Here is a 12,869-nt window from a genome sequence, read left to right as displayed (position 1 = left end):
CTAATGACAATTTTTCAATTTTGCGAGCTTTTACATCTGATTTCAAAAACTTTTTTTATTTTTTTGGTGTGGATGTTCCCGATGTATGTCTGCATTTTCAGCTGTTTTGACTATCTAGTGTTTTGTTGACAGTTGAAAAGATTATACATGTTTTCGAGTGTTTCGAGAATTCTTGCTTCCGAAAAAGATGCATCAAAGAATTCACATTACATTTTACTTGAAAAATGGAATAAAGTGCAGCACCACATTTGAAATGTTGACTGCGGCTTTTGGCAAATCTACCATGAGTAAGACAAGAGTTTACGAGCAGTATAAACACTGCACAGAGGGTCAAGAAAATGTTGAAGGCAATGTCAGCCCTGGACATCCTAGCACATCAATTGCTGATGACAATGTGGAAAAAGTGATGAAAATGGTTCTGTAAAATCGCCAGATCATCAGAGAGGTTGCTGATGATGTTGGAATATCCCTTGGCTCATTCCAAGCAATTTTTTCAGATGTTTTGGGCATGAAACATGTAGCAGCAAAGTTTGTTGTAAAACTGTTGAATTTTGACCAAAATCGACATCATGCAAACATCGCTCAGGTAGTGCCGAATGAATTCATCAATGATCCAGAACTTGTACAGAAGGTTATAATCAGTGACAAAGCATGAGTATATGGATATGATGTCGAAACCAAGGCCCAATCATCCCAATGGAAACTGCCCAAAGAGCCAAAATAAAAAAAAGATTTGACACGTTTGATCACATGTGGCGGTTCTTCTCACTGTTTTCTTTTATTACAATGGGATAGTGCATCATTGGTTCCTACCTAATGGTTCTACAGTCAATAAGGAATACTACCAGGAAGTTATGCAGCATTTGCATGAAGCAATCCAAACGAAATGATCAGAACTGTGGCAAAACCACTTGTGGAAATTACATCACACCTCAATGCTTGTTCATGGTTTTTTGGCAAAAAACAAAACTGTTGCGTTGCCTCAGCCACCGTATTTGCTGGACATAGCCCCCTGCGTTTCTTTCTATTCCTGAAACTGAAGAGAACAATGAAAGGATGTTGTTTTGCCACCATTACAGAGATAAAAACAGAATCACTGAAGGAGTTGAACACCATAACAAAAAGTGAGATACAGAAGTGCTTCTACGGTTGGAAAAAGCACTGGCACAAGTGTTATTATATATCTGTAGGGGATTACTTTGAAGGGGACAAAGTTAATACTGATGAATAAGTAAAGATTCTTTATGAAAAACAAAAATTCCCATTACTTTTTGATCACAACGTATAAGTGGTATGATGGAAATATTTTCTGTCATATATTTTAACGTGATATCCAGAGTATGTATGTGGATATGGAGGTGGAGATGAATGTAGATTTACACATCAAGACAGCTACCTTATGCTGCGAGGCATGTGTGGGCGGTGACAGAACGGACCGACCGGGACGGCGGGCATGCGCCTCGAGGCCCTCGAGCGGGAAGCCTATGTTGACGAGCGCCACCACTACGTCGCCCAGCAGTGGTTGTGTGCGGCCAGCCAGCTCGCAATACGCCCGGCTGCTGTTGCCGACCTCCCAGACGAATGACTGAACAGCCTCGACAAGGGACTCGAGGGCGGCACGGTCGGCGGCCTCAGTGCCGAGTTCCGCCAGCAGGCAGCAGACGGCGGCATGCAGGGCACGGCGGCGCGCTTCCCACGGCAGCTGCGCCTGCTGCTGCTGCGCCTGTTGCTGCTGCTGGAGCTGCGCCTGTGTCGCCAGGCTGCCCGCCCCACCCTGTGGCTGCTGCACCGCCTGCATCGGGCCGTGGTGGTGGCTGTCCATGCCGGACATCTGACGGCTGCGTGGAGTGACGTTTCAGAAAATCACACAACTACCGTGTAAAAGTAAATGGCATTAACGCGCCCTGGCAACAAGGATTATACTGTGGACTGCTAATACCAATTACAAGCTACCTTATATGTAACGAGAGTCAGTAAACAATGCTGTACATCAATAACAGGCTGATGACATCATTAGCACAGAGGATATACGAGCTTCGTCAAACAAACGACGGATGGTGTCAATAAGAACATTAGAATGTCATTTCAGACACAAAGGAATTAAAGCCATGGCTGCCAGTGGGCACTGATTTATATCAATGGAGCAAGTTAAAAATTTGTGCCAGACCAAGCACAAATTTGTTAATGTCTTTAATTCTTTAGTGGCTGCAGGATCAAAAGTTGAGAATTTGGGTCCGATGTGAGATGTGCTAGGGTAGTCAGTGCAGTTGTGGTGACCACTACGTCCTGATGGCATAGTGGTCAGCACAACTACCTGGTATGCAGGAGACCTGAGTACGAATCCCGGCCTGGCACAAATTTTCAACCTAACCCACTGGTATAAACCAAAGCGCACTGCAGTCCTTTGTGTCTTGATTCATAGTTGCTGCAGGATCAAAATGGTGTGTGCTGATTTGGATATGTCTGAAACAAAAGACATTACAGATACAAGATGATGACGATAATGATGTGGTCTTCGGTCCAAAGAGTGGTTTGATGCAGCTCTCCAGACTACTCCATCCCGTACAAATATCTCCATTCACAAATAACTACTGCAACCTACATCCACTTGAATCTGCTTACTGTGTTCATCCACTGGTCTCCCTCAACAATTTTTAGTCCCCACACTCCCTCCATTACCAAACTGATAATTCCTTGATACTTCCAGATGTGTCCTTTCAACTGATCCCTCTTCTAGTAAAGTTGTGCTGTAAATTTCTATTTTCTCCAATATCATTCAGTACCTCCTCATTACTTACTCCATCTACCCATCTGATCTTCAGCATTCTTCTGAAGTTTCACATTTCTAAAGTTCTTGTTTCATTTTCATAAAATGCTACACCCCCAGAGAAATACCTTCAGAAAATACTTCCTAAACTTTAATTTATATTAGGTGTTAAGAAATTACTCTTTTTCAAAGATGTTTTCCACACTACAGCCAGTTGGCATTTTATATCCACTCAAAGTCATCATCAGTTATTTTGCTGCTTACATCTACATCTTCATCTGCATTTATACTCTGCAAGCCACCCAACGGTGTGGGGCAGAGGACACTTTACATGCCACTGTCATTACCTCCCTTTCCTCTTCCAGTCGTGTGTGGTTCGCGGGAAGAACGACTGTCTGAAAGCCTCTGGGCGCGCTCGAATCTCTCTAATTTTACATTCGTAATCTCCTTGGGAGGTATAAGTAGGGGGAAGCAATATATTCGATACCTCATCCAGAAACGCACCCTCTCAAAACCTGGACAGCAAGCTACACCGCGATGCAGAGAGCCTCTCTTGCAGAGTCTGCCACTTGAGTTTGCTAAACATCTCCGTAACGCTACCACGCTTACCAAATAACCCTGTGACAAAATGCGCCACTCTTCTTTGGATCTTCTCTATCTCCTCTGTCAACCCGACTTGGTACGGATCCGACACTGATGAGCAATACTCAAGTATAGGTCGAACGAGTGTTTTGTAAGCCATCTCCTTTGTTGATGGACTACATTTTCTAAGGACTCTCCCAATAAATGTTAACCTGGCACCCGCCTTACCAACAATTAATTTTATATGATCATTCCACTTCAAATCGTTCTGCACGCATACTCCCAGATATTTTACAGAAGTAACTGCTACCAGTGTTTGTTCCACTATCATATAATCATACAATAAAGGATCCTTCTTTCTATGTATTCGCAATACATTACATTTGTCTATGTTAAGGGTCAGTTGCCACTCCCTGCACCAAGTGCCTATCCGCTGCAGATCTTCCTGAATTTCGCTGCAATTTTCTAATGCTGCAACTTCTCTGTATACCACAGCATCATCCGCGCAAAGCCGCATGGAACTTCCGACACTATCTACTACGTCATTTATATATATTGTGAAAAGTAATGGTCCCATAACACTCCCCTGTGGCACGCCAGAGGTTACTTTAACATCTGTAGACATCTCTCCATTGAGAACAATATGCTGTGTTCTGTTTGCTAAAAACTCTTCAATCCAGCCACGCAGCTGGTCTGATATTCCGTAGGCTCTTACTTTATCAGGCGACAGTGCGGAACTGTATCGAACGCCTTCCAGAAGTCAAAGAAAATGGCATCTACCTGGGAGCCTCTATCTAATATTTTCTGGGTCTCATGAACAAATAAAGCGAGTTGGGTCTCACACGATCGCTGTTTCCGGAATCCATGTTGATTCCTACAGAGTAGATTCTGGGTTTCCAGAAATGACATGATATGTAAGCAAAAAAACATGTTCTAAAATTCTACAACAGATCGATGTCACAGATATAGGTCTACAGTTTTGCGCATCTGCTCGACGACCCTTCTTGAAGACTGGGACTACCTGTGCTCTTTTCCAATCATTTGGAACCTTCCATTCCTCTAGAGACTTGCGGTACATGGCTGTTAGAAGGAGGGCAAGTTCTTTCGCGAACTTTGTGTAGAATTCAATTGGTATCCCATCAGGTCCAGTGGACTTTCATCTGTTGAGTAATTTCAGTTGCTTTTCTATTCCTTGGACACTTATTTTGATGTCAGCCATTTTTCCGTTTGTGCGAAGATTTAGAGAAGGAACTGCAGTGCAGTCTTCCTCTGTGAAACAGCTTTGTAAAAAGGTGTGTCATCCTCTGTTTCAATGCAATCATCCCAGAGTGTCTGGATATGCTGTTTCGAGGCACTTACTGATTTAACATAAGACCAGAAATTCCTAGGATTTTCTGTCAAGTCGGTACATAGAATTTTACTTTCAAATTCACTGAACGTTTAGCTTCTGTTTGTCTGAGAGCTTCTGGCTGCATTTAAACTTGCAGTGAAGCTCTCTTTCCTTTCGCAGCAGTTTCCTAACTTTGTTGTTGAACCACAGTGGGTTTTTCCCGTCCCTCACAGTTTTACTCGGCACGTACCTGTATAAAACACATTTTATGATTGCCTTGAACTTTTTCCCTAAACACTCAACATTGTCAGTGTCAGAACAGAAATTTTCGTTTTGATCTGTTAGGCAGTCTGAAATCTGCCTTCTATTACTCTTGCTAAACAGATAAACCTTCCTCCCTTTTTTTACATTCCTATTTAATTCCATATTCAGGGATGCTGCAATGGCCTTATGATCACTGATTCCCTGTTCTGCGCTTACAGAGTCGAAAAGTTCGGGTCTGTCTGTTATCAGTAGGTCCAAGATGTTATCTCCACGAATCGGTTCTCTGTTTAATTGCTCGAGGTAATTTTCGGATAGTGCACTCAGTATAATGCCACTCGATGCTCTGTCCCTACCACCCGTCCTAAACATCTGAGTGTCCCAGTCTATATCTGGTAAATTGAAATCTCCACCCAAGACTATAACATGCTGAGAAAATTTATGTGAAATGTATTCCAGATTTTCTCTCAGTTGTTCTGCCACTAATGCTGCTGAGATGGGAGGTCGATAAAAGCAGCCAATTATTAACCTAGCTCGGTTGTTGAGTGTAACCACCACACATAATAATTCACAGGAACTATCTACTTCTACTTCACTACAGGATAAACTACTACTAACAGTGACAAACACGCCACCACTGGTTGCATGCAATCTATCCTTTCTAAACACCGTCTGTGCCTTTGTAAAAATTTCGGCAGAATTTATCTCTGGCTTCAGCCAGCTTTCCGTACCTATAACGATTTCAGCTTCGGTGCTTTCTATCAGCACTTGAAGTTCCAGTACTTTACCAACGCAGCTTCGACAGTTTACAATTACAATACCGATTGCTGCTTGGTCCCTGCATGTCCTGACTTTGCCCCGCACCCTTTGAAGTTGTTGCCCTTTCTGTACTTGCCCGAGGCCATCTAACCTAAAAAACCGCCCAGTCCACGCCCCACCCCTGCTACCCGTGCAGCCACCTGCTGTGTGTAGTGGACTCCTGACCTATCCAGCGGAACACGAAACCCCACCACCCTATGGTGCAAGTCGAGGAATCTGCAGCCCACACGGTCACACAACCGTCTGAGCCTCTGATTCAGACCCTCCACTCGGCTCTGTACGAAAGGTCCGCAGTCAGTACTGTCGACAATGCTGCAGATCGTGAGCTCTGCTTTCATCCCGCTAGCGAGACTGGCAGTCTTCACCAAATCAGATAGCCGCCGGAAGCCAGAAGAGGATTTCCTCCGATTCATAGCGACACACATCATTGGTGCCGACATGAGGGACCACCTGCAGATGGGTGCACACTGTACCCTTCATGGCATCTGGAAGGACTCTTTCCACATCTGGAATGACTCCCCCTGGTGTGCACAAGGAGTGCACATTGGTTTTCTTCCCCTCTCTTGCTGCCATATCCCTAAGGGGCCCCATTACGCGCCTGACATTGGAGCTCCCAACTATCAGTAAGCCCACCCTCTGCGACCGCCCGGATCTTGCATACTGAGGGCAACCTCTGGAAGAGCAAATCTCCGTAACTGCTTTTATTGTCTCATTTCTTAATTTAGTTCCTTCTGTATCAGCTGATTTACTTTGATTACATTCCATTAACGTTGTTTCAGTTTTGTTGATGTTTATGTTAAAGGTTTTTTTTTCCAAAACATTTGTTTACCTGGTCTCCCAGCTCCTTTGCTGTCTCTGACACAACGTCATCAAAAAACCTCAAAGTATTTATTTCTCCTCACTGAACTTTAATTTCATCTCCAAATTTCTCTTTGGCTTCCTTACTACTTGCTCAAGGTACAGATTGAATAACATCAGATATAGGCTACAAACCTGTCTCACTCACTTCCCAACCACTAATTCCCTTTCCTTCTCATCCTGTCTGATAAATCTCCCCTGACCTGAGATTCTGGGTGACTTTCTCAATTCTACTGCTTTTTATAAACCTCCCAGTCCTTTTCCTTCATCCCTCGTCCTTCCTGTTCAACCCTTCTGTCATGAGAAGGAGGCACTGGCTGTGAAAGCTTGCACACGAAAAAACCTTATTTTTATACGTGTGTCTATCCAATTAAATCAAAGATGAGGGTAGAATAATAGAAAGCATTCAGGAATAACCAAATTTTGTAAATTATTATTTCTCTGGTACTGTGGAAAAGCTACAGCAAAATCTTCCTAAAACACGTGTAGCACCCACAGTGACTTACTATGTTCCCACAACAGAGCTTGAAGTCAGAAAGACAATAAAAACAATTAAAATTAAGAAGTCATCAGGCATAGTTGCAGGCATGCATAGGTAGGACACAAGCTCCATTAACAAACATAACAAATGAGTCCTTTAGTTCAGCTATTACCCCAGTCAACCGGAAGCACCCTTGTTAAAGAAAGGTAATGTGGAAAGCATTGAAATCTACAAACCAGTTTCACTGCCATCTTGATTCTCAAAAATAACTAATCAGTAATGGAAGAGAGACTAAGTTACATGAATAATTACAATCTTTTTAATGAAGTTTAGTTTCCAAAGTGGGAGAAATACTATACCTGCCATTACAGAGTTACAAAAGTGATTCCTGAAGCTCCTGACTTGGATAATTGTGTTATTCTTAGACTCAACCAAGGCTTTAGATCATAAAATACTACTAAACAAGTTAGAAGTGCTCGGTATAAGAGAAACAGTGAATAAGTGGCTCCAGTGTTAGCTGGAAAACAGGGTGAAAAAGGTGAAGATAGTTCACACATCTGCTGATAGTAAAATTTCAGTAAAACAACTGTCAGACAAGAAACACACAAACATACAGCAGAGGTATTAATTCTGGACATTTTGTTGAAATGTTCATTCATTTTAACATCACAAGATGTAAGTACATTTTGGCGTACGAAATTAACATTTTTTTCTTTTCTTTTTGTTTGTGGCATGTCCTCCACAGTATTTATCATTTTTAGAGACTGCGATGTTACACTTTTTATTAAAAGTGAATAAATATAGTTGAATGATAACAGTTAAAAAACTTCACTGTTTCATTTGCTTGTGCAGATGTTTCCAATGTGTTTTGTTCCAACATATCAATCAATGGAAGCATATTATTGCTTTATTGTGATGATTGTTGTAACTCCAGTAGTAGCAATAGATTGTTGTTGTTGAAGTGCCAGGTTTCTTTAATGAGAGCTAAGTTGAGATGGATTACGGATTGAAAATGATGTCTCCTCTACTGATATGTTTTGATTTGTCACAAACTAAACAGAGTAAGGCAGTAACACTCTGTGAAGAAGATTATACATATGCAGAAATGGCAAAAAGTTGGGTGAAGGTGCTAAAAAATTGGGTGTGAGAAAAGTTTGCAACTGGTATCAAGAAAATAGTTCAATCAAAATTGCTCCCCATGAAAACCAATATTGACTAATCAAGACTCTTGTAGAATCTGCTGTCTTACTCTGGGAGGTCATTGACAACTGCAAAAGACATAAAGGGATTTTTGAAGACATCAGGGGCTGAAGTTTCTGATGCAATCACCCGACAGAAACTTTGTGAAAATGGTTTGCAAGCAAGGACTCGAAGGAAGGAGCCTTACCTGAATGAAATGCAGAGGCAGAAACGTGTGCAATGGGTATTAGCACACAGGGAATGGGTGCAAGCAGACTGCACTAGATCTTTGGAAGAGAGAAAGTTCATTTTGTACATTGTAGGCCAGGCAAAGGCTTACTATCTCAGTGCAACACTGCCATAATGAAGCTTACCATCAGTGTCATGGGGTGGGGCTGCGTGGCAACTCATGGCACAAGACATCTGGCAGTGTTATTGGGCAACATTACCACAAAAACGTACCATGGCGAAGTCTTTGCATTGAAATTGCTTCCCTCTATATGCAATTTGTTTGAAGGTCAAAACCACCAGTGCATCTTTCAGCAAGCCAATGCATCATGCCATACCATGAAAATCAATATGTAATAGTTCAGTGACTATCAAATTAGTGTGCTGCCTTGGCCTGGCAACAGTCCCAACCTCAATCCAATTGAGAACTTATAGTTTCACAAAATCATTGTTTCCCAACAGAAGCCCAGTAACATGAGGGAGCTCCTAGAGCCCATGATGACAATGATGTTTTAGTTTGTGGGGGACTCAACTGTGTAGCCATTAGTGCCCTTACACATTCCCAAAATGTACACAATCCAATCTAGCCACCATCATGAATGAGGATGGAATGATGAGGACAACACGAACACCCAGTCCCCAGGCACAGAAAATCCCCAACCCGGCCAGGAATCAAACCCAGGACCCCATAATACAAAAGTAGCAACGCTAGCCATTAGATGACGAGCTGCAGACCCTAGAGGCCATCATCAGTTCGTGGTTCAGAGTGATCAAACCAGAAGACCTTCAACATCAGGTGGACTCAATGCCACACAGAGTCAAGGCAGTGATTAAAACAGAAAAATATACTACAAAATACTAAGAAATATTGCAATAACTTTTATGTCATGTAATCTGTTACTTTCTGAAACTGTTGGACTGCATTTTGTTTGATTTTTAAAATTTTTGGTTAAATTCTAATATTTGAACTTTAATTCTCTATTAGTGGATATAATGGCATGTTTTCTGAAAATTTGTACTGAATTGTATCGTATATTTCAACTAAAATAAACTCCTGAATGCAGTATTCAGTTAATGTCTACAAAGTGTCCTGAATTAATGTCACTACTGTAAGTATTGTTCACCATAGAGTACTGGGTCCAATTCTGTTTTTAATATTTATCACTGACTTTCAACAGCACGAGAAAAAGTTATTTGCTGAAGACAGTAACATCATGTTGTTGTTGTTGTTGTCTTCAGTCCAGAGACTGGTTTGATGCAGCTCTCCATGCTACTCTATCCTGTGCAAGCTTCTTCATCTCCCAGTACCTACTGCAACCTACATCCTTCTGAATCTGCTTCGTGTATTCATCTCTTGGACTCCCTCTACGATTTTTACCCTCCAATACCAAATTGGTGATCCCTTGATGCCTCAGAATATGCCCTACCAACCGATCCCTTCTTCTAGTCAAGTTGTGCCACAAATTTCTCTTCTCTCCAATTCTATTCAATACCTCCTCATCAATTATGTGATCTACCTATCTAATCTTCAGCACTCTTCTGTAGCACCACATTTTGAAAGCTTCTACTCTCTTCTTGTCTAAACTATTTATCGTCCACGTTTCACTTTCATACAAATACTTTCAGAAACGACTTCCTGACACTTAAATCTATACTCAATGTTAACAAATTACTCTTCTTCAGAAACGCTTTCCTTGCCATTGCCAGTCTACATTTTATATCCTCTCTACTTCCACCATCATCAGTTAGTTTGCTCCCCAAATAGCAAAACTCATTTACTACTTTAAGCGTTTCATTTCCTAATCTAATTCCCTCAGCATCACCTGACTTAATTCGACTACATTCCATTATCCTCATTTTGCTTTTGTTTATGTTCATCTTATACCCTCCTATCAAGACACTATCCATTCCGTTCAACTGCTCTTTCAAGTCCTTTACTGTCTCTGACAGAATTACAATGTCATTGGCGAACCTCAAAGTTTTTACTTCTTCTCCATGGATTTTAATACCTACTCCGAATTTTTCTTTTGTTTCCTTTACTGCTTGCTCAATATACAGATTGAATAACATCGGGGAGAGGCTACAACCCTGTCTCACTCACTTCCCAGCCACTGCTTCCCTTTCATGCCCCTCGACTCTTATAACTGCAATCTGGTTTCTGTACAAACTGTAAATTGCCTTTTGCTCCTTGTATTTTACTCCTGCCACCTTCAGAAATTGAAAGAGAGTATTCCAGTCAACATTGTCAAAAGCTTTCTCTAAGTCTACAAATGCTAGAAACGTAGGTTTGCCTTTCCTTAATCTTTCTTCTAAGATAAGTCGTAGGGTCAGTATTGCCTCACGTGTTCCAACATTTCTACAGAATCCAAACCGATCTTCCCCCCGGTCGGCTTCTACCAGTTTTTCCATTCATCTGTAAAGAATTCGTGTTAGTATTTTGCAGCCATGGCTTATTAAACTGATAGTTCGGTAATTGTCACGTCTGTCAACACCTGCTTTCTTTGGGATTGGAATTATTATATTCTTCGAGAAGTCTGAGGGTATTTCGCCTGTCTCATACATCTTGCTCACTAAAAGGTAGAGTTTTTTTAGCCCTGGCTCTCCCAAGGCCGTCATTAGTTCTAATGGGATGTTGTCTACTCCCGGGGCCTTGTTTCGACTTAGGTCTCTCAGTGCTCTGTCAAACTCTTCACCCAGTATCATATCTCCCATTTCACCTTCATCTTCATCCTCTTCCACTTCCATAATATTGTCCTCAAGTCCATCGCCCTTGTACAAGCACTCTATAGTCTCCATCCACCTTTCTGATTTCCCTTCTTTGCTTAGAACCGAGTTTCCATCTGAGCTCTTGATATTCATACAAGTGGTTCTCTTTTCTTCAAAGGTCTCTTTAATTTTCCTGTAGGCAGTATCTATCTTACACCTGGTGAGACAAGCCTCTACATCCTTACATTTGTCCTCTAGCCATCCCTGCTTAGCCATTTTACACTTCCTGTCGATCTCATTTTTGAGACATTTGTATTCCTTTTTGCCTGCTTCATTTACTGCATTTTTATATTTTCTCCTTTCATCAATAAAATTCAATGTCTCTTCTGTCACCCAAGGATTTCTATTAGCCCTTGCCATTTTACTTCATAGCCATTGATAAAACATCAGAACTCCTATTACAGAAAGAAAGTGAAACCTTCAAGGATGTTTACAGTTCGACAGTATGTAACATATTAATGTTGAACAAAAAGAAATCAAACAGTAAACACTTCAGCATAAAGAAGGGGAGCCACTCTATCGCATAGACACACACAAAGTTTTTAAGGATGAACACTGGTTGTCAGCTAACATGGAACGAATACACAGAGGTATTGGCAAAAAAGGATGTCAGTAGCATGTTAAAATTTGACCATCAGTTCGTAACAGTTGACGGTTTGTGGTGTCTACATGCACTCGTTCCTTAGCTATGAAATTATTTTTTGGGGACTGAAGGCATAGCACATGGATGCAGTTCTTAAACTGCAGAAAAAGGCCATTATGGTAAATAACTAGAAGTTATAGACAGTCTAACTGTAAAGAGCTGTTTAAAAAATTGGGCATGCTTACTGCACCAAGTGAGTAAATCTATCAATCTATGGTACGTTTCAGGATAAACATCACTACATATCTCAGTAATAGCTCTATACATAATCATGGAACAAGGGCCGTTTGGACTTACACTTACCCACGAAAGAGAAACCAAAAGCTCAAAACAGAACATGATACCAAGGAATAAAACTGTAGGTGCTTCTGAGAAGTTCAGTGAATGGTCTCAGAGGGCAAATGAAACAAGAGTTACAAACAAAATACATTTACTGGCCTTCAGAGTAATCACCATTAGCTACAACAAACTTGTGACATTGATTGCAAAGATGCTGTAAGCCATCAACAAATGCTTCATGTAGAATTGCTTGAAGCACCGAGGCCATGCATTGTTGCACATCCACATCATTACAGGAAATGACACCTGCTGCTACCAGCACAATCTGCAGACCAAGCAGCAGTCAAAGGCACGATGTTCACTGTCTTACCTGTATCCAAAAAACAAGTCAGCTGATAAAATCCAAAATTACGACAATGTGGATCACATTTCTCGACAGCAAGGGATGGATACATTACGAATTTCTTTCTGAGGGAGGTGAGAAAGATAACAGACACTGTGCCATTTACTGTCGCTTATCTCCAGGTCATATCAGTAGCACCAGATCTTGTCTCATCTCCAATGATCCGGATATCCAACAAGCATGAGCACGGTGCTCTGAGCAATACCACAAGAAGTGTTTGCTGACAGTTTCTGACAGGTTTAACCCAATGTCAGAAGTGTGTTGTAGCTAATG

The 12,869-nt window shown here is 41.5% G+C and overlaps 1 protein-coding gene across 1 annotated transcript in view; it reads right to left on the bottom strand.

The window, feature by feature from the left end:
- Nucleotides 1-12,869, bottom strand: part of LOC124551047 (transcription initiation factor TFIID subunit 8-like) — a 44,634-nt gene that overhangs the window by 29,898 nt on the left and 1,867 nt on the right. The window contains exon 2 of the mRNA XM_047125911.1: nt 1,397-1,838. Coding sequence (XP_046981867.1) covers nt 1,397-1,838 — 442 coding nt within the window. The remainder of the gene's footprint in view (nt 1-1,396; nt 1,839-12,869) is intronic.

This window comes from Schistocerca americana, chromosome 9, assembly GCF_021461395.2.
Source record: "Schistocerca americana isolate TAMUIC-IGC-003095 chromosome 9, iqSchAmer2.1, whole genome shotgun sequence".
In the NCBI taxonomy this organism is placed as follows: Eukaryota; Metazoa; Arthropoda; class Insecta; order Orthoptera; family Acrididae; genus Schistocerca; species Schistocerca americana.
Note: the sequence above shows the minus strand (reverse complement) of the source record. Positions and strands in the feature narration are given on the sequence as shown.